The 24145-nt window shown below is 41.1% G+C and overlaps 1 protein-coding gene across 1 annotated transcript in view; it reads right to left on the reverse strand.

The window, feature by feature from the left end:
- megf10 (multiple EGF-like-domains 10) overlaps nt 1-24145 on the reverse strand; it is a 130971-nt gene that overhangs the window by 31126 nt on the left and 75700 nt on the right. Inside the window, exons 6-8 of the mRNA XM_033647526.2 lie at nt 7985-8231; nt 4073-4193; nt 3268-3404 (exon numbers count right to left, since the gene is read on the reverse strand). Of these exons, the coding sequence (XP_033503417.1) occupies nt 3268-3404; nt 4073-4193; nt 7985-8231 (505 nt within the window). The remainder of the gene's footprint in view (nt 1-3267; nt 3405-4072; nt 4194-7984; nt 8232-24145) is intronic.

The raw sequence follows: 24145 nt of genomic DNA on the forward strand, positions 1-24145 counted from the left end.
GAGCAGTGCAACCCGAGGCGCGCTCAGTTTGGTAGTTTGGCAGACCGAGGTGCGCTGAGATGGGTGTGGCGGCGCAGCAGGGGGAGGTGTCGACAGATCCAGCTTGGCACAGTGACAGTTTCGTGCCAAAAGGCTTCGCTGAAGGTGCACTAAAAGCTCGCCAGCTGAAACCAGGTCTACTGTCAGCGCAGGCAGAGCGCAGCCGGTGTAAGCCGAAGTTTGGCTGACCGGCGGACAGTGCGCACACGTCACCAAAACCTCACAGGCAGGTTTCCAGAATATCAGGCACATTAATAATGCAATAAATACCAAAAAAAACACTATTCAATGCAACTATCTGCAATCAGCACATAAATGTATCTCTATATCGACTGTCCCGTCACATCTGATGTCAGATCAAAGGGGATTGGCACCGTTTGGAATGTTTGGCACGCGTAATTGAAACCCAACCTGATTTGATTAACACAGCTGCAAACTAGTGAGTTCACATCCCTCTCAGCCAACCACAAACAGCCACAGAATCAGATAGGGAGTATATATTCAGCATCTGTCATCTTAGAAAAGTCTAAAGAAAAGAAACAGAGTGAGACTGCGAGAGAGAGAAAGAGAGAGCGCGCACGCACGAGAGAAACACAACATTGATTTACAATTGTGGTGACCTCCTCCCAGACTACCTTTGCATCATCAGCCCATGGAGGTCTGCTCGCAGTTCCGTATATTCGGACATTGCGAGCTTGGACCTCCCGGACCAAAACATCAGTTTCCTCCTGGGAGAAGTTTGGCCATTTGACGCTGCTGCTCTCTTCTGCCATGGCGAATTGAGTAAACTCTCATTACACCTTCGCGCGGCACATTTAAGGGTGAGGAGAGGGGCTCATTTGATTGGTGTGATGTGTGTAAAACCCACTCCACGCCTTCTCTCCTCCCTCTTTCCGACTTGCGCAGGTAGGAGGGACGGAGGTGGGAAAGAGGAGTAGCTGCGCCAGGCGCACGGTGTGCCAAACTTGCAAAATCCTCCTGGCCACACCCAGTTGGCGAAGCGCAGGTGCGCTGCGCCCCCGCCTCGCCCGGTCTGCGAAACTAGAGCCCAAGATCTCAAACTTCAAAGTTACCAGTGAACAGAAAGTACAATATTTGCCTCTAAAATATGGAGTAGTAGGCGGGTTATGAGACACTAGGCCTCGGAAGAAGAAGATGATGAAGAGGAAGAAGACATACTTTATTGATCCCTGAGGCGAAATTCAAAATTTTCACTCTGTTTTTATCTGCACACACATGGATAATCAGGACCTATACATACAGTGAATGGAGGGATGTCAGAGCGAGGGGGCTGCCCTTGCCACTCATGGATGGGTGCCCCAGGCAGTCGGGAGTTTGATGCTCAGGAGGCAAGCTGGCACCTCTCCAGCTGCAAGTCAACTTGGGCCATGCAGGGGCTTGAGCTGGTGACCCTCTGGTTCCCAAGCGAAGTCCCTATGGACTGAGCTACTGAGCCCCATGTACGCAGATACGTAAAAGTGCTTTAGTAAGTATTTGGGACAGCAGGATGGTGTATGTGTGACTAAGTCAAAATAAACTACAGTGTGTGTGTTCATGGTAATGAAGGAAAATGTCACCCTGCGCAACAGCGTGGCTCATTTTAATAGTGTAGCTGTATGGCAGAGCAGAAGCAGATAAATGTGATGGTCGCTGAATTTTGTCCACTTGGAAACCTCACATGCTGGAAAGTGTGTTGCATTATGACAATCAGCAGCCATAAGCTTTATTGTCACCTACCATATCTCAAGGTGATGTAAATGTCACCTAATTTTTTAACTGTGGTGAAACATCAAAAAGACACAAGAAAATAAATTAAAAGGGCAAATCTTGTGACACCCTTAGCTCCTACTGATGACATCCTTTACTTTAAAGGCTTTTTCAGACAGTGAGTGGTTGCTGCTGTGGTATTCTGTACTTTGAATGGGTGCTGAAGTGCTTGTGGAAAACTATGCGGGGGACATCAAATTACAGGGAAACATCAATCCTGTGTGTCACTGCTTACATTCCAGCTTTTAAAAGCAAAACTGGTGTTTCATATTTCATTCTTGAAAGAAATTATGATGAATATGCTGTCAGATACATTAGAATTATAAAAGAAATTGCGTCAGATTGATGCAGTCATATAACAAATACAATCTTATTGTTGTTGCTATTTATTTCTATTATCACTCTGCTAATTATGTTATAAAACTCACAACTTCTACTTCTGGCTGTAGTTTTGTGGTGCTGTGTGTTTGCACTGTGTGGCCCTGCACCATCCAGACAACAATCCTCTTTCCAAGAGAAGCTCTCTCCATTTATTGAGCCTTGTTATCATACTTCACTGTGATTGGCTTATTTGTGTCAAAACTAAGTGTTGCAAAATAGCAGTTGCACTTGGAGATGCCCACACGCTATGTGTACACAAGCTCTTCCACCTTTCTCTGGTTGTTATGGCTGTGCCATAAAATTATAAAATTATATTTGTATGATGATCTGTGAGTCATTTATGGTGTTCACAAATACATTATCTATTCTGAACAAATGTAAACAATTTCACAAATGAATGCATGGTTGATGTGTCACAGTGAATGTCAATGAATGTGAAGCTTAACTTAAAGGGACGGTTCACCCCAATATTTAAAATCCACCTTTTCCCTCTTATCTGTAGTGATATTTGTCAGTCTAGAATAGATTTTTGGTGTAAATTGCTGAGTGTTGGAGATATTGGCCGTAGAGATATCTGTCTTCTCTCCAGTATAATGGAACTAGATGGCACTTGGCTTGTGGTGCTCAAAGTGCCAAAAAAAAAAAAATGCATTTGAAAAACTCAACAGCAATGTCTTTTTCTAGAAATCATGACCCGACTACTCAAGATAATCCCCAGACCTTGTTGTGAGCAGTTTGATGAACAAACTATTTTCTTTCTACAAAACTACACGACCAACAGTATCACTGCACAGAAGGACGCGCTCATTTACTGCTAGCTCACCTAGTACCACTGAGTTAGCTAATGTTACAGCTCAGCTGAGGAGGACATCATTTCCATCTTATGCTGTCATAGATTTAGACTTAGACTTCATTGTCTCAGAAGGGAAATTCTTTTCCCCAGCACTGTACATTATCAAACAACAGCAAATACATAGCACACAGTAAAAACATGGACAACATCACAGTAACAACACAGACAGGAGTGCACAGTCATGTGCTGTATAGTCGTGTATGGTACATTGTAAAGGCTGCTCTCACCGCTCTCCTGTGAATCCAGGGCTGCAGAGACACTGTCCAGTAGACAACACACAGAAACCGTTGTTGTGACACTGACATTCCTGCGAACAGTTTTGTCCAAATCTCCCCTCTGGACATGGCTGACCACACACTGTACCCTGCACACAGCAACATACACACAGTATCTGAACTGATGATCATGTGAAAAGCTTTACACCTCAAATCTCTGAATAAGTGCCTTTGTGTTTTCTAGTCCTACTGGTGTATGTGAAAAAGAAGAAACTCATTTTCCTAATCGCACAGCTCCCTTCTCTGTGTTGTAACTTCAAACTCTTTCTGACAAGAAGTAAGGGCTCCCTTTTTATGACCTCAACATAGTGATTTCAGGAGACTGATAGTCATGTCTGTTGTCTTTCTTAGAGCCGTTGTTGAATCTCTGTGGGCCTTGAACTTTATCAAATATGCTAAGGGAGCTGCTCATTGCTTCACACATATCATGCCTTTATCTTCTCTGGTTCAGCTCATACTGACATGTTGTCAGAAGACAGCATGTCGGAGGATTTACCTGCTCTTGTTCACCAACCTAATGAGGGTTCTCTCACGCCTACTCTGCTGCTAAATTCTGTTAGGCCCTTAGCACCTTTGACTTCCCTTAGATAGTTTATTAACAATATTGTTCATTCATTTAAAGTGATTTTGCTCATGTTATATACTACAGTACAGATATTGTGCCACTGTGTACTCTAAACACAATCATTAGGAGTACGAATGACGATAAGCTGTTCTTTCAATGAGTTTAAAATTAAACACAGTTGTAGGTGTGTACCATCCATCCTGCAGGACAGGAGCACTCTCCTGTCACATGGTGACACACTCCTCCATTCTGACATGGACATCTCTCCTCACACTGCTGCCCATGTTTCCCTGGAGGACACAGGTCTTCACAGCTAGGAAGAAAAAGACAAAAGCATCATTTTTAAAGATCATATAAGTTAAGTTTAAGTAACCATCATAAAACTTGCTTCAAAGATGTAAAAGTTTGTCACGTCACATTCATTTTCTCATCCAAAGCCAGTATTTTCATTGTCATTTGATTTGTAATGAATGTATAAAATGTTAAATAACTCTGAAAAATCTGACAGTCCAAAACCATAAGATGTTTATTTTAAAATGATATAATATAACACAAAGACAATAAGCAAATCCTAATATTTTGAATTTGTAGTTGGTAACTTTTATCATTATTTTTTATTTATTATTTGCAGACACTGTCCTTATGTTTACACAGTACTAAATGAGACTCATAATCTGTGAAAAAAATCACATTCCTCTACCTGATCTTAGTGCTCTGATGGCATTATAGCACATGAATGCAAACAACTAATCAGAGCTGAGGATGTTGCTGATGCAGCTGTCAATCATGTCAATCAACTGTGGTCAATTGTTAAACTAGGCAGTGCTGATCAAATATGAATCAAAATTCTGTTACTGCATTTTAAATTTCTCACCTGAAATGTTTTCAGAAACATATTTTAGTGACTGTTTAGCTGTAAAATGAGAAGTTTGTGATGCTATGTTGAAAACAGTCCAGTCGAAACAAAACACCGCCTACTGGCTGGAGCAATCTTTCTGACTTTACAGCTAAACAGTCACTGAAATATTTTTCTGGAAACATTTGAGGCAGCAAATAGGCAATGCAGTAACAGAATCTTCATATTTGATCAACGCTGCTTAGTTTGAAAGTTTGACCTCAGTTCATGAGCAGTGACTGACATAAAAGACAGCTGCACCTAAGACTCCGGCTCTGATTGCTTTTGGTTTACTGCAGTAGATTCTTGCAAATGCCCTTAGAAGCAGTTGGAGGACACATTATTTATTTCTCCAGACTATCTGTCTCATGTACGTCTTTCAAAACACAGTGACAGTTTCAGCAAATATAACGAATGGCCAATGGTGGGATTTTTGGTTGACGCATGATTTATTAATCAACTGATTGTTTCAGCACTAATGATAGTGTAGACTTTAAAAAGTGACATTAAGGTGTGGTTAGACGATGATGTTCTGTGTGATAAGGTATTACAATGCTGTATATCTCTGATAATCATAATTTATTCTTTAACCTTCAATTTTTCAAAATTACTTTACATAGAAATTTCACGTAAATAACCTTCCCACCTCAAACTCATTCACATCCTGAAATAAATAACTTCCAGATAAGAGGTAACAGAAACTAAAATTACTGCCTTGCGTTTGTATGCCTCTTTGAACCAGTCAAGTTGCAGCTACAATTTCCATCCATGTTTGTGAAAACTTGGATGCTTCACACACATCCTCCCCATGGCAGCACAGAAGATCTATACAATCAGCACAGTTTCAAGGTGGACACCAAAGTGAAGCTGACCTGACCTTTAATGCTTTGGATATACAATGTCAACACTTTTATCCTATTAGACATTTGGGTGAGATACTATCATAATTAGTGGATGAATTCTTGAGATATGGCCAAAAAACATGTTTCATAAAGCCACGCGACCTTGACTTTTGACCACCAAAATCTAATCAGCTAATTATTTTAAGTCCAAGAAGACATTTGTGCCAAATTTGAAGAAATTTCCTCAAGGCGTTCTTGACAAATCGCATTCACGAGAATGCGATGGATACAAGGTCACAGTAACGTTGACTTTGACCACCAAAATCTAATCAGTTCATTGATGAGTCAAAATGGACATTTGTGCCAAATCTGAAGATATTCCCACAAGGTGTTCTTGAAATGTCACTTTCAAAAAATGCAATGGATGAGGTTGCAGTGACCTTGACCTTTAACCACCAAAATCTAATGAGTTCATCCCTGGGCCCAATTACACATTTGTGCCAGATTTGAAGAAATTCCCTCAAGGCGTTCTTGAGATATGGCATTCACGAAAAAGCGAAGGACAGACAATCCAAAAACATAATCACCCTCATTTATCAATCTATCTCAAAAACCAGCACAGATCCCAATGTGAAAAAAGTTTTATGATAAGATTTGCGTAACACATTCTTATCTCGCCAGTCACAGCATAGGAATGATTGGTTGTTCGTAAATGTATCCCATCCCAATATAGTTTATGCCATGGAGAGATATCGTACAGCCAAGAAGAGAAACTTCTCTAAGATAGAAATGGAAACCCTGACATCCCAGATCAAATTTCAATCAATTTAATCACCTAGGCTACTATTATTTAAATAATTACACTGTTGAAGAGTTCATTTATTTCTTTTTAATGATGTTTTAATGATAAATGACATAAACATGCTTAGGTTTGTCAGTGTTTAAAAACAAAGAAAAGTTTCAGATAGAGCTAGACACAAGCGTTTTCATCATTCGGTCAGCCTGGAAAAGGAGCCAGGCAACTGCGAGCTGTGAGAGAGTGTGCATGTCCATATGGTGACTATACATTTTTTTAAGGTGACTAATATGTGGCTGCAAATAGATAGATGTCAGTCAGAATACTGTCTAATAACAATTGTTCAGCTGAGCCAGATTTACTGCTGCACCGCAAATCCAGCTGACTCAAACTTGGGTACACGAGCTGAGACGTGATCATACGCTCTGCTCACATCCCCATTGATAAATGCCGATCTTAAATGCTAACCCTACGCCCAGTTTTGTGTCGTACATTTTTTTCATAAATGAGGGCCAATGCCTCTGGACACAGCTGTCACTGGTGTGGAGGTATAAAGTCAAAGATGAAAGAGAAATATTCTCCAAACACTGAATCAGTGAGATAATGAAACGCTACAAATTAGACTGTGCAGAGATAATGTTTATGGTTGATCTCATCAGAGATGCACTCACATGTCTAACCCAATGCAGTAATGATAAAATGGTAGAAATAAAACACTGAGATATTTGGCAACTGGAAAAATGAAACAGTGCAGCAGTGATGACTGTCTCAGAAAGAATGTCTAAACCTTCCATCAGTAGCGGTCAAACAATCATAGTGCTTTCACAGCCTAATATTGTGACGCAGTTCCTTCCCACTGATTCCAAGAACCCTGCGCATCTGTATTTTAAACTTTTTATTTTAGTGCCCACCTTGACCAGGTGCTGTATTCACAAGCATTATGAGAATACTTTCAGAGTGCTCCTAACTAGCCATAAAATTTCTAGCAAGGAGTCCTATTTTAGGAGTTATGTAGGAAAATTCTCTGAGCAAGGAAGGGACAGAATTTTTTGACCTTGGTATGATGCATTCTTTAAAAGATGTGATTGGTTGCCCGTATGTGAGCCTGAGCCTCCGCTCTCTTGAAAGCTAGCACAGAATAGACACAAGAGTTGCACTCAGCACCCGACCTCATGTTTTCCAGGCAGTTAAAGATGTGGCATGTGTACTGCCCCTAAAATGACATGGAAATCTCACTTCTTACAGTACAAGACCTTTAAGGTCTAACTGAGCCCAACTGATCACATGAGTCATGAGACTCCTTGTTCCAGTCTGACTTGGTCTCTTTAGTAACTTGTTTTGAGTTGACCCATGAAAAAAGATGAGCTCATACTCTGGCAAAGGTTCTTCAGAAACTGGCTTTGGAAAGACATTTTTATGCATGTTAACATATCCAGCAACACAGAATACAAAACTGGGTGCTACCCAAGCAGAAAAAGTGTTTCTCAATGGGCCCTGAGCTTTTACTTTTAAGTCACTGTTGGGATTGGAAGCAGGGAACAGATTCTCACACATTCTCTCCTCCAACTTACAAAACTCCAGTGTATCCTGGCGAACACTTGCATTCTCCAGTAACGTGGTGACAAGCGGCTCCATTCTGGCACTGGCATTTCTGCTGGCATCCGTTTCCATAGGTGCCCACTTCACACTGGGCCTCACAGCGCCAGCCTCTGTATCCAGGAGTGCAGATACAGGCTCCGGTGATTGGGTTACACAGTGCGCCGTTCTGGCACTGACATCTGTTACTGCAGTGGGGACCCCAGTGGTTACTGTCACATGCTGAGGAGAAGGGAAAGAAAAGAATCAAGATTTAGTTGATCTTGCTTCACATGTATCACAGCATAGGTCACAGGCTATCATTTGTGATTGTTTGCAAGTTTGAAGGAGATCTCGCGTACTATGAGCTGTACTCAGGACAGAGCAGAAAGCATGTTAATTTCATCTTTCAATGTGTCATTCTACCACTACAACCAAACAAAGAAATAATGTGAAGATTTTCTCAGAGTTAACAGCCTTCTGACTACCTTTTTTTTTTACCGTCTTCAGCCTGCACTGCGTGGCCCCTCTACATCAAACCTGATGACAAGTAATGTAATATCACCATGTTGATCTGTTAACACAAGATGCAGAGTCATGGTGGGTCACATAGCTGTCTGATCTTTTATCATCAGGTCACTGGTCTTGTAATAATTCTTTTAATATTAATTCTTCCCATGACCCATGATGCAAGTGCAACCCTGATCTCAAAGTGGGTCCAAGACAAAGAACAACCTTTTTACACTACTGCTGGATCTGCTTCCAAAGGACCCAGCTTTGAATGCTGTTCATAGGATAAGGCTGGTGTTACATGCTATATTTTGTAGGGGTTCTTTGTGTTCTTTTAGATTATGTGCAGTACCTTATTGATGATCAAAACCATGAAAGGGCCAAACACAAGAGGCAAAATTCAGGACCTCCTGTCCTCAGATAGTACCTATCTGCCCTCAAACACAACTGTAAGACCGAATATATATTTAGATTGCTTCTCCCCAATTTCTCCTCAACACCTGGCCGCAGTGATTTCTTCATCTAAATCATCAACGTGTCTCTTAGACCCCATCCCAACTAGGCTACTTAAGGAAGTCTTACTTCTAGTTAACACTCACTTTTTAGACATGATCAATATATTCTTATTAACAGGCTATGTACCACAGTCCTTTAAGGTAGCTGTAATTAAACCTCTCCTAAAAAAGCCCACCCTGGATCCAGATGTGTTAGCCAACTATAGACCAATATCTAATCTTCCCTTTATGTCAAAGATCCTTGAGAAAGTAGTTGCAGATCAGCTGTGTGATTTTCTCCATGATAATAATTTATTTGAGGAATTTCAGTCAGGATTTAGAGTGCATCATAGCACTGAGACAGCACTAGTTAAAATTACAAATGATCTTTTGATTGCTTCAGACAAAGGACTCGTCTCTGTACTTGTTTTATTAGATCTTAGTGCAGCGTTTGACACAATTGATCATCAAATTCTGCTACAGAGACTGGAACACTTAATTGGCCTAAAAGGTTCTGCAATAAGCTGGTTTAAATCTTATTTATCTGATCATTTTCAGTTTGTTCATGTTCATAATGAATCATCCTTACGTACTAAAGTTTGTTTTGGAGTTCCGCAAGGTTCTGTGCTCGGACCAATCCTATTTACTCTATATATGCTTCCTTTAGGTAACATCATTAGAAATCACTCTGTAAATTTCCATTGCTATGCGGATGATACACAGTTGTATTTATCTATGAAGCCAGAGGAAAGTAATCAATTAACTAAACTTCATAATTGTCTTAAAGACATTAAAACCAGGATGAGCACCAATTTCCTGATGTTAAATTCAGACAAAACTGAGGTTATTGTTCTTGGCCCCAAACAACTCAGAGACTCTTTATCTGATGACATAGTTTCTCTAGATGGCATTGCTCTGGCCTCATAAGAAACCTTGGAGTAATATTTGACCAAGATTTGTCTTTTAACTCTCATTTAAAACAAATCTCACGGACTGCATTTTTTCATCTGCATAATATTACTAAAATTAGGTCTATCCTGACCCAAAAAGATACCGAAAAATTGGTTCACGCTTTCGCTACCTCTCAGCTGGATTACTGTAACCCCCTATTAAGTCTTTAAAAACTCTCCAGCTAATTCAGAATGCAGCAGCACGTGTACTAACAGGAACTAAGAAACGAGATCATATTTCTCCTGTTTTAGCTTCTCTGCACTGGCTCCCTGTAAAATCCAGAATTGAATTTAAAATCCTACTGTTAACCTATAAAGCTCTAAACGGTCAAGCTCTGTCATATCTTAGAGAGCTCATAGTGCCATATTATCCCACCAGAACACTGCGCCCTGAGAACACAGGGTTACTTGTGGTCCTTAAAGTCTCCAAAAGTAGATCAGGAGCCAGAGCCTTCAGCTATCAGGCTCCTCTCCTGTGGAATCATCTTCCTGTTGCGGTACAGGAGGCAGACACCGTCTCCACATTTAAGACTAGACTTAAGACTTTCCTTTTTGATAAAACTTATAGTTAGGGCCTTGCTAACTGGGCCATACTGCATGTCACTAGCTCGCCTTCTTCTCCAGAGCCTTTGTGCTCCACTGTCTTGCAGGTTAACTCATATCGCAGCGGTGCCTGGATAGCGTGACGTGTGTGGTTGTGCTGCTGCCATTGTCCTGCCAGATGCCTCCTGCTGCTGCTGTTATCATTAGTCATACTTCTACTGTTATTATACACATATGATTAATGTCACATATGTATACTATCAGATATTATTATACTTTCAACATATTGTACCACAATAGCCAGAATTATAATTATAATATTATTACTTTCATTATTGTTATTGTAAGCTACTGTCATTACTGTCTGTCCTGCATCTCTCTCTCTCTGTCTGTCTCTCTGTCTCTCTCTGTCTCATTGTGTCATACAGATTACTGTTTATTTTTTCATTTATTATGCTGATCTGTTCTGTACGACATCTATTGCACGTCTGTCCGTCCTGGAAGAGGGATCCCTCCTCAGTTGCTCTTCCTGAGGTTTCTACCATTTTTTCCCTTGTTAAAGGGTTTTTTTTGGGGAGTTTTTCCTTATCCACTGTGAGGGTCCTAAGGACAGAGGGATGCTGTATGCTGTAAAGCCCTGTGAGGCAAATTGTGATTTTTGATATTGGGCTTTATAAATAAAATTGATTGAAAATTGAACAAACAATTTGTTAGTAGGCTTGGGCTGTATCAAGGTACCAAGGTATACCAGGGTATTTAGAAATCCTTAATCGTTCTGTTAAATTGATACTGAGAGGCTGTATTGAGGGGATGTATTGTATGTAGTGCACAACTGTGCCACCAGAGGTCAGTCTCTACTGGTGGAACAGACAGCTGAGCTAAGAAAGAAGGGGACTATGAGTCGTCAGGATAACGTTACAGGACTAGTAAAAAGCTGGCCAGCAATAGCAGAGAAACAGTCAAGAAAAACAGCATGTAAAGCCAGCATTTTGTTACATTTGACCCATTAAGTTAAAGGGACATTGTGTAACATTTCCAGTTGTTTATTGGCAAAAATTGATGTCTGCATTCATAAATATGTCATCACTGGTGTACTATTACCTCCACCAATAATCTGACTTATTCTCGTAAAAGGAGAATTTCGGATTTGTTTGTACATTGTGCGGGTAAGTCTGTCATCTGTGGGCTTTCATTACATTTTGCCATCTTGAGAATACATCCGCCAGCAAGGGACATACAGCACCGCCTTCGGCGTTTTCATTGAGAGCCAGGCCAGCACTGTGTGACTGAGGAGCCGAAGGAGAGGAGCAAGAGGCGCTTCGCTACTACCCTGGCAAATTTGAAACAAAGTCCCACTCTTTGAGCATAATGCAGGATCATGCATATGCAGCATCATGGGAGACAGAATCCTTGTCTCCAAGAAAGCACACAAGGGAATAGAAAAGGCAGCGTGGCCGGCGAATTAAAAAAACAAAGGCCCACATCGGGGTAGCCTTTCCCAGGTAGAGAGAGCTGCTGAGGGAGAATGGTAATGCAATCACAGGCCAGCGCTAACAGCGGCTAACAGTGGCGCAGTGATGTGAGGAGAGGGATAAGGCTGTTAGTGACTGGCCGCTAACAGCGGCTAACAGCGGCACAGTGATGCGAGGAGAGGGATGAGCAGCCAACAGCGGCGCTGGCCTGTGATTGCATTACCATTCTCCCTCAGCAGCTCTCTCTACCTGGGAAAGGCTACCCCGATGTGGGCCTTCGTTTTTTTAATTTGCCGGTCGCTAACAGTCTCATCCCTCTCCTTGCATCACTGCGCCGCTGTTAGTGGCCAGTCGCTAACAGTCTCATCCCTCTCCTCGCATCACTGCGCCGCTGTTAGCCGCTGTTAGCTGCTGTTAGCTGCTGTTAGCGCTGGCCTATGATTGTATTACCTTTCTCCTTCAGCAGCTCTCTCCACCTGGGAAAGGCTACCCCAATGCTGACCCTTGTTTTTTTAATTCGCCGGTCACGCTGCCTTTTTGATTCCCTTTTGCACTTTCTTGGCGACGAGGATTCCGTCTCCCGTGATGCTGCATAATACATGATCCTGCATTATGCTCAAAGAGTGGGACTTTGTTATGCGGCAGTAGTGCCGCTGGCCACTAACAGCTGCTAGCGGCGCAGTACGGCGAGGAGAGGGATGAGGTGTGTGAGGTTGAGCCACTTGTCAGTTGTCAAAGGACAAGACGTGATCGGTTTGTTTCAATTTACATCCGCCCCAACAGTCCTACGTTGTAAACACAGCCAGCATGGTGAAGAGGGGGTTTGTCAACTTGGGTCGCGTGTGTCTGTGTAGGAGCCTGAATGAATACTCCATGAAGTATCGGATGACATGGTTTCATCAGTGTTATCATAGGTTTTTGGTACACAGCGGCTACAGTTGTTGCAATACGTGTTTGAAACAGTGAGGCGCTAGAGTGCGCCATCTGTTTGAACACAATATATGATTTCAACGTTAGATGGGAGAAATTCCTACACACTGTGGCTTTAAGGGTTTATCTCAACCAAGGATCAAGTTGGTGATTGTTGGAACAGTGGAAAGACAAAGATAATTTTGGTGAGTTTTATAATGTTTCTGTCAAGTGAAGTGTTTTTTTTACAATTAGTTAACAAGGCAATTAAGCTAATCTTAGTTTGGTGAAAGAGAGAAACTTGAATTCAGGAGGTGAACCGTTGTTCATATATATTTTTTGTTTAATATGGAGAAAATAATGTTAAACAAATTCCATCATATAATGTATGCCCCAGTGAAATGTTAGGGAGGTATGAAGGTACTGCATGAAAAATAGATACTGCCCAAGCCTGTTTGTCTGTCACTCAAAAATTTCTGACAACCCTGTCCTGTCAATTAAAAAGGATACACAATTGTATGTATCCCTTTAACCATGTGGCAATATCTCCAGACTTATATTTTCTGATATTAGGAGGTGGATAGCACAGTTGCCATTTTCTGCAACCAAATCAATTAAAGTTATTTATTTTGAGACTTACATTAATTTGACCAACTATCCAAGGTAGTGCTATCATGCTCTTGAGGCCAAGGACTGCAGTGAAAAGAAAAATATTTTCAACTTTTTTTCCTTATCTGATCGGTTTCTGATCTTAAGAAAGTTATACATGCTTTTATTTTCTGCTCAGCTGGACATCTGCAACTCTGGCCTAAGCCACAAGTCAGCTGCTCGCCTCCATCTCATTTAAAATGCTGCTGGGGTTTTAAGAAATGTTAGGAAATCTGATTGCATCCTTTTCTTTTTTGCATTTGACTCCCTGTGGCTCAAGATTTTACTGATATCTTTCAAGGCTTCCAACTCCCACTTACATTGTTTACATGTTAATCCATTATGAGCCACAGCGCACCCTGAACCAAATTTAAGATTTGACAGTGAGCTGTGTGCCACCACATCATCAATCAGCAAACTCTTGAAGCTGAAACCGAAGCTGGCTCCTCATCACTGACATAAAAACCATCTGATCCTACAAGTAGCCAGAGACTCAATTACTCCCATTTACTGTACAGCCAGACGAGCTACAACCTAAACCTACCTCATTAACCTTTGGTTGTTGGATTTCAGCCTTAATCAGGCCACACCTCATATACATGAGCAAGGTCTGCCATGTGCCTGGCCTTCCCATCACCACTTGCAATGGAAACTTCACCATATGTAGCCACATTGAACTGGTAAAATCGAGAATGTGTTGGACCACATGTTTATTTTAGATGTCTTTCATCTTGTCACGTCATATCTTGCCACTGCCCACTCAAGGCCTGGGGGCAAAATAGAAGTGAGTCAGAGGTTTACAGTGACTGCCAGACCTTTCATTATGGGACTCTGCGTCATGGAAGTCTTTATTAAGTTCAGGGGAAAGTGAGATTTTTTACTAGGAAAAGAAAGACAGAAATTGAAGGTTTAGATAAGGATGTTAGAACTTAAACTGTGAGTATTACTGTAGCACTGTAGCCAGCTAATGATTTAGCAGGTCATTAGCCATTAAAGGATTATTCCAATATACAACTTGGGTATTATTGTATTTTTATAGTTCAGTCAAGTCCACTAAAGTCAAAGAAAACTATTATGGCGGTATGGCTCTGTTCTGGGGCCTCTCTCCCTTTCCCTGGGCCTACACAGAAAGCCCGAGGCTGACAGAGCACACCTCTCCGCTCTCCCATGCACCTACGTGGAAAGGCTAAGGCAGGGAGAGCACACCTCACTGCCCTCCATGTGCCTACGTGGAAAGCTCAAGGCAGAGAGGGCCCCCCTCTGCCCTTCTATGTGCATACTAGGAAACCCTGAGGCAGAGAGAGCAAACCTCCTGCAGAGACCATGAACAGAACACAGCCAGCATCAATGACAAACAGAAATGACATTGATAAAACAGAAAGAACATGAAAAGGAGGAGCTGGGGTGGAGGCGGGTTGCAAAGCAGCTTGCAGAGGAAGCGACAACAGTGGGCAGGCCAAAGCAGTTAAAACAGGGTGCCCTGCCAATTGGTTGCATAGAAAAGGAATCATGTGATCCATCAGCTGACTCCCTTCCATCAGTCAGCTGCTCCATCAGTTGATTGGGCTGCTTGAGATCATCTAACATAGTTGGAATGTGAGCTAAGCTTGACATCATGTCCCGCCTGAACTAATGCTACGCTCAATTTTTTTCCAACACTTGGGCTGCGGTTGGAAAGTCCCTCCTATCATCTATTCCTAATCACTATTCCTTGACCTCGGTGGGAAACATGAGGTCAAGGAAAGATGAGTAGGAGAATTCATAAGGACTTAGGAAAAGAGAACCGCGGAGCTGAGAAAATCCAACCGCACTTATGCTGGGCTACGTCATTATGCGACGGCGGATGTCAGTGACGTAGGTCGACCGTGGTGAAACTACAGTTTAGTTTAGATGGACTACAATAAGCGCATCTCAGATACTCGGCCCCGTGCCTACTTACCATGTTGCTTCATGCAGGCTATATAAACGTCGACAGCACAGTGAAAAATATGACTTAATTACCAACGTCTGAATTGAATTAAAAAAGATAGATAGGCAGTCAGAAAACTGAAACGCTGAAAATGGTTGCTCACACTCACCCTCCTGAATCATTGTGATTATTTATGACAAATGTTCAAGTGTATGCAAGAGAGGCAAATATGTTAGGCTTACAAATCTACTACTGTACATATCATTCTTAAGTTGCAAACATGTTGAATTAAAAACATCATCTAAATAAAAATGTTTCATACCCATTTTTCTTGAAAGACAAACTTCTGTGTTAATATGCCAATCAATCATCATCTGTCATTTGCTTACAATAGTTTAAAAAACGACCACAAAACTCAGTAAACACCTTGAAATGTTGACATGATTGTGCCTTGAAGTTATTTTTTATTTTATTTTTTTAATTGTGTTTATTGGATTTTCCATTATATTAGTGACAATAACAACACAGGAAAAAAAGAAAAGAACAAATAACAAGAGCATACATAGGAGATGAAGGTGCACGTGTGCAATAAACAGTATATCTTCTGCCTAAATGGACAGGTTTTCTGTGTTTGCTGATGTTCGTATGCAAGAAATGAGTAAACAATTAAATTCACAGAGAGAGCAGAAAGGGGAAAAAAGGGGGGGCAGGGTAGAGATGTAGGAGGCTTTATTCTAAAGTGTTTGGGTGAAATTCATTTGCGTAATAGTCTAAAAAGGGCTGCCTCCCGCTGAAGAGGTGCTCCAGCCGCACACGTGCCCGTATGAGTGCAGAGATGTCAGCATCTCTGACTGAAGAAAAATTAATTAATGATATTGCTAAAAGCTGGCAATTCAACAACGCTCAAATAGTGACATGATTAATGCACACTGAGCATATCTTACACCACAATATTAACTTGAATTGGGTAATGTTACAACAGTAGCGTGACGTTTATAGTTCGCATGGGTTTAACATATTGTTGAGAGTTTGGAACATATAACATTACGCATATTACCAAGTTATGGCATGAGATGGGCAAAGCTTCATGTAACGGTGACTTACATGGTGATCTCAGTGACTTTTCAGTCATGTTGAGAGCCAGTTGTTCTTTTTCTTTACCTTTCGTCACTTCTTTCATTCTTCCTCTTCTCCTACTTCTTCGGGTTTATTCGTTTGTCTCCGTGAATGGTCGGTCGCTTTAAATATTGCTCCCTCAAAGCATTGTGGGATTAAATTATCTCCTTTCCTATCGCTTAGGAAGGTCTGATGTATCCTATATTAAAGGAGATCTGAAAGGAAGCATTGAACCTCCTTTCCTTAGAGAATTCAAACAGCTCTTATCATGGCGGCCACTAAAATACCTCCGGGTCATTTCACTCAGCTAGGAACCTTCCTAAGCAAAAAAGCCTTGTACTGGTTATGATAACATTATACTCACCAAAGCAGAAGTGGGACGAAGTCATTGTTTTGCACAAGTAAGTCTCAAGTCTTTGCACATAAGATCCAAGTCAAGTCCTAAGTCCTAAACTTTCAAGTCTCTTCCCAAACTCGTAAGACATTCGCTGTAAGACTGTTCTTTCTTCTTCTTCTGTTTAAAGGAAATAAAAAGATGAATGTTAACGAAAGCTAATTCAAGAAATGAAGGGGAATGAGTTGATTTGGAGGAAACAAAAAAAATAACATACTTTTAATCTTTGGGCTCAAGTTGCAAGTCTTTTTTTATTTTTTCCTAGTCAAGTCTAAAGTCACTAAATTTCTGACTTAAGTCCACAACTCTGCACCAAAGTAACTGATTGATTTCTTTCAGGGCACCAATCAAAGCACAAACTCAACAAACTCAGACAGCCTCAGTCATATTTCTGCTTAAATGCTACATTCATGCTACACTCAATACTACAAACTACAGAGCTTCTGTCAGTAAGTATTGTATATTGAAAATCATTGTATAGTTTTTGCACATTATTTTTGTCTTTTTTGTTATGCTGCTGTAATAGTTTACAAGGCATGCATTCGTTTGTTTGTCAGAAACTCTCCCAAAAACCCATAGATTTTTACATGCCCCTTTTTTATGAAACACTTTTTGAAGCCTGGTTGTTTTAAATAATACTCTTACTGAAGTAAGAATGGATTAAGAATTAAGAGAAAAGCTGAGCACACGCTCTGGTAGCCATGACTCCACAAACCTCACCATCGGGCTGTGTAAGCTGCATTGATCTCAGCAAGAGGGTAGTTGAGTTGGAGCAAAGAATCTCAACGCTCTACAAAACCAGGAGGCTGAAAGACACTTGGATGATCATCTTCGGCTCTGCACAAGTCTCCACCACCACTGCTGAAGAGCTGGCTACCACCGCTCCCTACCCTGCCGATGCTGCTATTTCTTCGGCTACAATTCCTACTCCGCCCACTGTGACCACTCCAGCTGCTGATTCTGCTCTCACTCAGGTCACCGTCCCTAAGGACCCCTGGCTCCAGCTTGAGGCTAAACCCAAAGCCCCGTCCAGCTCTACTCCATCACATCCACATCGTCAGCCTTGGGTTGTGGTCGTGGCCATAAAAAGAGACTTATTATTGGTGACTCCATAATCAGAAATGTGAGAGTCCACAGAGCGCATACACTCTCTTTCCCAGGCGCCATGCAACGTGACATCACTGATTAAGTCCCGGACATAATAAAATCTTAACACAAAATTGACAGGATCGTCATACAGGTTGGAACAAATGACATTTACAAACAGCAGTCCGAATTTTTAAAACAAGACTTTATCAATCCATTTAACGTTCTCAAACAGTCCCACAGTACAATTTATATCTCCAGCCCCACGCCATTCAGTAGGTTGCTTAGCGTAAATACTTGGCTGTCCACTGCGTATGACCCCAGTGACGTGCGTTTCAATGACAATTTCAATCTCTTCTGGGAATATGGGTATTTTTTCAGTGCACATGGTCTCCACCTGAGCAAAGCTGGTACACAAGTGTTTTCTGCCAACCTGGCATACAGCCTCTGCCATCCGCGTGGCCCCACGCCCACCTGCCTACTACGTCAGCACAACGGCAAACATCAGCCCAGGGCTGACCAGTTCATCAGTGTTTGATGTTCCCTCGGTTCTGGTCCCTGCCACAATGGTACACATGTACACATGTGTCATTTCTACCAGGCTCAGACCATTTAATGACATTGTTAACATTCCTGTCAGGATTACCAACAGGCAATTACAAATTAATGATATTAAAAAAAAAATTGATATTGAGTCCTCTGACACTGCATATCATACCATTTGCTGTAATATGCATATACCTTCTGACGTCTGTAGCAGTAATCTCATCATAGTCAGTGTATTTAAAAAATCTTAACTTGCTTTATCACAGAACCCTCCCTCTTCCCTGAACTCATTTGAAGATTTCGAGAATAGAAAGGGACTTGGTCTGATGCATATTAACATTCATAGCGTTATGAAGAAAATGGATTACATTAATATTTGTACTTTTAACAACAATCCTGACATTCTCGTCCTTTCAGAAACCTAGTTAAAAACATCAGTTGGAGATGATGATATTGACTTAAATGATTACAGTATGGACAAAAGTGTCCATACAATGACGTGACTTCACGTGACATCTTGTTGTTGTTGCTGTTGTTGTTGTTGTTGTTGTTGTTGTGGCACACAGGATATGATGTTGTAGTGTGCTGCTGGAAATGTTTGCAGAAGAAGAAGAGGAGGATGTGACACCAGCCAAACAGAGCATGATCGGATAGCAAACAAATCTGGACGTGGACACCAGAGACACATATTGTACCACGTATAAATATATGTGGTCAAGCGTTATCCCATTGCAATCAGGTCGCAAAAAACACATGTTGATGACAGGTGTAAAGGGGGCCTCTTATGCCCCTAAATGCTGTCTACCATTCAGCCCTCAGATTTATAAATGGAGACAGCTATGGCACACATCACTATTTGCTTTACCAAAAAGTGGGTTGGCCTCCTCTTTCTATTAGAAGGGACCAGCATTTGTTTTTATTTATTTATAAGGGACTTCTTCAAAAATTGCCCTCATATTTGTCATCACCTATTGGCTGGAGAGCTGCAACACATAACACACGTTCGCAAGACTGGTTAGTACTGCAGGTTCCGAGAACTAACACTGATTTGAAGAAAGACTGCTTTTAGACTATTTGCACCATATACCTTGAACAAATCGCAGTGTTCTTTGAAGCTTGTTACTCTGGTTCCAATGGGTCCATTCAGAAATCTAGTCAAAAACCTGACTAAGTTTAACTGTTGTTGCTATTAACTTGTTTTAACTGATCATGTTGTATGTGTATATGTGTATGTATGTTTGTACACACACACTGTAATTATTATAATAGTATTATTACTTAAGTTAATGTTGTTGTAAGCTACTGTCATCTCTCTCTGTCTCTGTCTCTCTTCATGTCTCATTTTGTCATATGGAACACTGTAAATTTATTATGTTGATCGGTTCTGTACGACATCTATTGCACGTCTGTCCATCCTGGAAGAGGGATCCCTCCTCAGTTGCTCTTCCTGAGGTTTCTACAATTTTTTTCCCTGTTAAAAGTTTTTCTTTAGGAGTTTTTCCTTATCCGCTGTGAGGGTCCAAAGGACAGAGGGATGACAGAGAGATCTAGCTATATGCAAAAGTACACCTGTTACACTTTTTTAAAGTACACTTTAAAAAAAAGTCAAAAGATGTTCATGGGGGATATGAAACAAGGGACACCTACATCTATTCAAAGATTAAAAAATAACAAAAACATTTTGTGTTGAAGTAACTTATGTTAGCACAAGAAAATTTAAACAATGCCCATGAGCTAGTTTGGCAGTCAACTTAAATCCACTGCTACACTTACTGTATTTGACATACACATCTATATCCACCACACCCTTGTGATCATGGTGGAGTGGGCTGACTGAACTACAGTAAGTGCAGTAGGTCATTAGTGGGTCTGTAAACTGTGATGAATGTTTAAAACCTGGGGGTTTGTTTACAACCTCTGTGTGACTGCTCATGTATTTGAGTCATCAGACTTCTTTTAGTGATGTCAAATGGAATAAAATCCTTTCAAAAGATAATTTTTGAATTTTAGGAAACCAACAAACTTGCAAGAAAACTTCATCCACTGATGAAGTCAGCAAGAGGACTGCAAGTGCCGGAAAAGCTTATTTTCATATTAGACTGCTGTTTCCAAGGTCAATAATAACTTTCATGCACAACAAACCTCTCATGTATGCCATGGTAACATTGTTACCTTTGGTGCTATAAATATCATTTTTACTTTATCTCCAAGATGTGAACCAGTCACCAGTCAATCCTTAGTCCAAAATCTTTTAATCTCTAACTGCATAATCCACAATCAACAGCTGGCTCTAGCTCTCCAGAGCTTCATGTCTGCTCCTAACAGTACCATGTGTCTGCTCAATAATAAATACTGCTTCCCATCTGTTGTGTGGGATCCTGCAGCTGATTGTGGTTTCACTGCTCTGATTAGAATATACACAGCAGTAGCTGCAGGGAAACTAAGTGATTACAGTGATGGTGCCTCTGTGGTTTATGAACAGATGTGACTTTGTTTCTGGATGTGTGTTTAAGGTGTAGTGCAGAGAGCAGAAACACTGTCACTTCATGAGAGCAGAAACACTGTGACTTCACTGTCACTTCACAGCAGAAGAGAAGGACTCATGCTCTTTAAACCTATGCTCAGACAAATTACAAATCTTGTCTTTGAACCAAATGTTAGACTACTACTAAAATTACTCACACACATAAGATAACAATGATAATAATAATAATAATAATAATAATAATAATTGGCCACTTTGGGGGCAGCAGAACATGCTATAAGCACAACACTAGCATACTATCACTATATTGTTATGACCAACATGTTAGCAGCAACAGTTGCCTATTTACACATTGAGCGAACATAGGGGAGCATTATCATAGGGCAGCATTATAATTCATTTGTAGTTGTGTTTGAGTTGAGCTGCTAAGTATCACTGCTGAATCACTCCTTTCAACTCTGTTTTGGGCTCACCAACTCTAAAGAAACATATCTGTCTTTGACTGTCAAATTACACTATGTTCACCAACTGGTCTCTGACTGTGTCTGCCTGCTGCTTGTTGCTCACTTACTGCATCAAAACTAGAGTACAGCGGGTTTAATTATCTGAGGGTCCATCAATACAGGTGACCCCTTTCAAATTACACATTTACTGTGTGTGTGTGTGTGTGTGTGTGTGTGTGTGTGTGTGTGCGTGTGTGTGTGATCATGGCAAAATGTGGTCCCGAAGACTGTTGCAGAAATACTGTGCAAGATGCAGTCACGAAAAGTGTGTAGTTGAGATCCAATGAACTCTGGTACAATAGTTCATATGATATCTTACAAAAAGAGGGGCGTCGGTAGCGCAGTGGATAGTGCTGGCGCCCCATATACAATGGCGATGCCTCACCGCAGCGGTTGCAGGTTTGACTCCGGCTTGCGACCATTTACTGCATGTCAACCCCCGCTCTCTCTCTCTCCCCCCCCCCATTTCACGCTATCCTGAACATTAAAGGCAAAAAGCCCGAAAAAAAAAATCTTAAAAAAAATAATAAATAAAAAATGCACATACAGTGGTTCATATAATATCTAACAAATTAGCACCCCACAGATGGTATTGTCACATTATGTTAGGTTAGGTTTAGGCAAGTAAAGTCGCGTAGGCTAACATCTTGTTGTTGTAAATGGAGACAGCTATGGCACACATCACTATTTGCTTTACCAAAAAGTGGGTTGGCTTCCTCTTTCTATTAGAAGGGTCCAGCATTTGTTTTTTTTTATTTATAAGGGACTTCTTCAAAAATTACCCTCATATTTGTCATCACCTATTGGCTGGAGAGCTGCAACACATAACACACGTTCACAAGACTGGTTAGTACTGCAGGTTCCGAGAACTAACACTGATTTGAGAAAGACTGCTTTTAGACTATTTGCACCACATAAAGTTACGCAGGTTAGGTTTAGGCAAGTAAATTTACATAGTTTAGGTTTAAGAAAAGAAACATGGTTGGGTGTCATTGCATCACATATTTAACATAAACTTATGTAGTTTAGCTTTAGGAAAAGAAACATGGTGAAGATGTACCTTAAAATAACTCAAAGATCAGTGCTTCCACGTGGTCCCAAAACAAAAACGATCCCTTGGGGGAAAGTCCTGTTTGTCTTACCTATTCACCACTCTAGCCAACCTCCTTGTGCAGACTTTTGCTCTTTATACTACTTCATTACCATCAGCGCATTGGTCACACGATTGCAGCCTTCCTAATTATGTTGATTATACACAGATTATGGGCTCACTATATAGGTCATCATGGTGCATTACTTTTCATAGGTACACGTATGAACAGTGCATGGAAACAGCCTGTGACATCACTATGTAGGCCAAGTTCAAAGATGGGTGTGGTCTAAGCAAGAGGGCCGGAAGTAAGGGGGCAGGAAGTCGGAAAAGGGCCACTGCCCGAAATGTTGGATTGCTGTATTGCAGCTGGGGGGGATTGCTAGATGGTCTGTTATTGCAGTTGTTAGTTTTGTTAAGCATCAGTTAAATTTTATCGGAGGGTGAAAGTTCATTCTTAACTTTGGGAACAGTATTTTGACCCCCCCAAAAAAATAAATAAAAAAATAAACTCTTAACTCTGTATCGACTCTTTAGCTTTTCATGGACTTTCTGGTCTAGATGGATGATAACTGAAGTTGACGAGATAAGTTTGAAAGCTGCACAGAAAGCTAGGAAGTGGACCTTAGGTTGAGAATTTGATTTGTTGTCCCACTCAATTTTACTTATTTTTTTATTTACATTTTAGTCACGTACATTATTACTACAATTATTTATACAAACAGTGCAATAAAGATGATACTTTTGTTAAAATAACAATGATTTTCCTTTGAGCTCAGGGTCCTTTCCTCTACTACAGAAACACAGCCTGGTGATTATGTGCCCAGCATGCAGAGCAATCCAGCCATCTCCCACCACTCTGCAATTCTGAAGTTGTTCAAGTGATTAACAGGCTCCTTTTATTCCTCCTGCATTAGCCTGTTTCACTCTGACCTGATAAAAAGTGCATACTTCCTTTTCCTCAGGCAGTCTGGCCCTGTGTGACAAACAGTGGTGAGTACCAAGGGGGGAGGGGCCGGGGACAAAGAGGAGGAGGAGATTAGAGATAATAAGATGCACATGTGAAACCCTCCTGCATTCAGTTCTGCCATCCTGGTACCTTTGTGAAACCTGACCTAGATTGAAGAAAGGCCAAACTCCAGAAGCTTGGGGCTCCTCGCCGAAGAACAGACTGTTCTCTTTCATTAGCCTGTTCAAGATGGCAGTGCCAGGGTTTGGTCACAAGGCTGTCTGTAAAGCCTCATAATGTTATCCAGAATTCATGTGTCATTATCTACTTTGCCTTTAACAAAACTAGATAGACAGTGAAACTTCTGCATACATGTATCTTGTTTTGCAAGATAAAGATATAAATCTTAAAAAAAAACAAAAAAAGAGCTGCCAGTTGTCGAGAGTTGGCTCAGCTCTGACTGTCCACACTGGGGAGGGATTGGGACGGGGATGTTTTTCCATCTATTTAGTGATTACCAAGTCTACCAGGCATGGTGCACTCATGGGAACAG

This window comes from Epinephelus lanceolatus, chromosome 19, assembly GCF_041903045.1.
Source record: "Epinephelus lanceolatus isolate andai-2023 chromosome 19, ASM4190304v1, whole genome shotgun sequence".
In the NCBI taxonomy this organism is placed as follows: Eukaryota; Metazoa; Chordata; class Actinopteri; order Perciformes; family Serranidae; genus Epinephelus; species Epinephelus lanceolatus.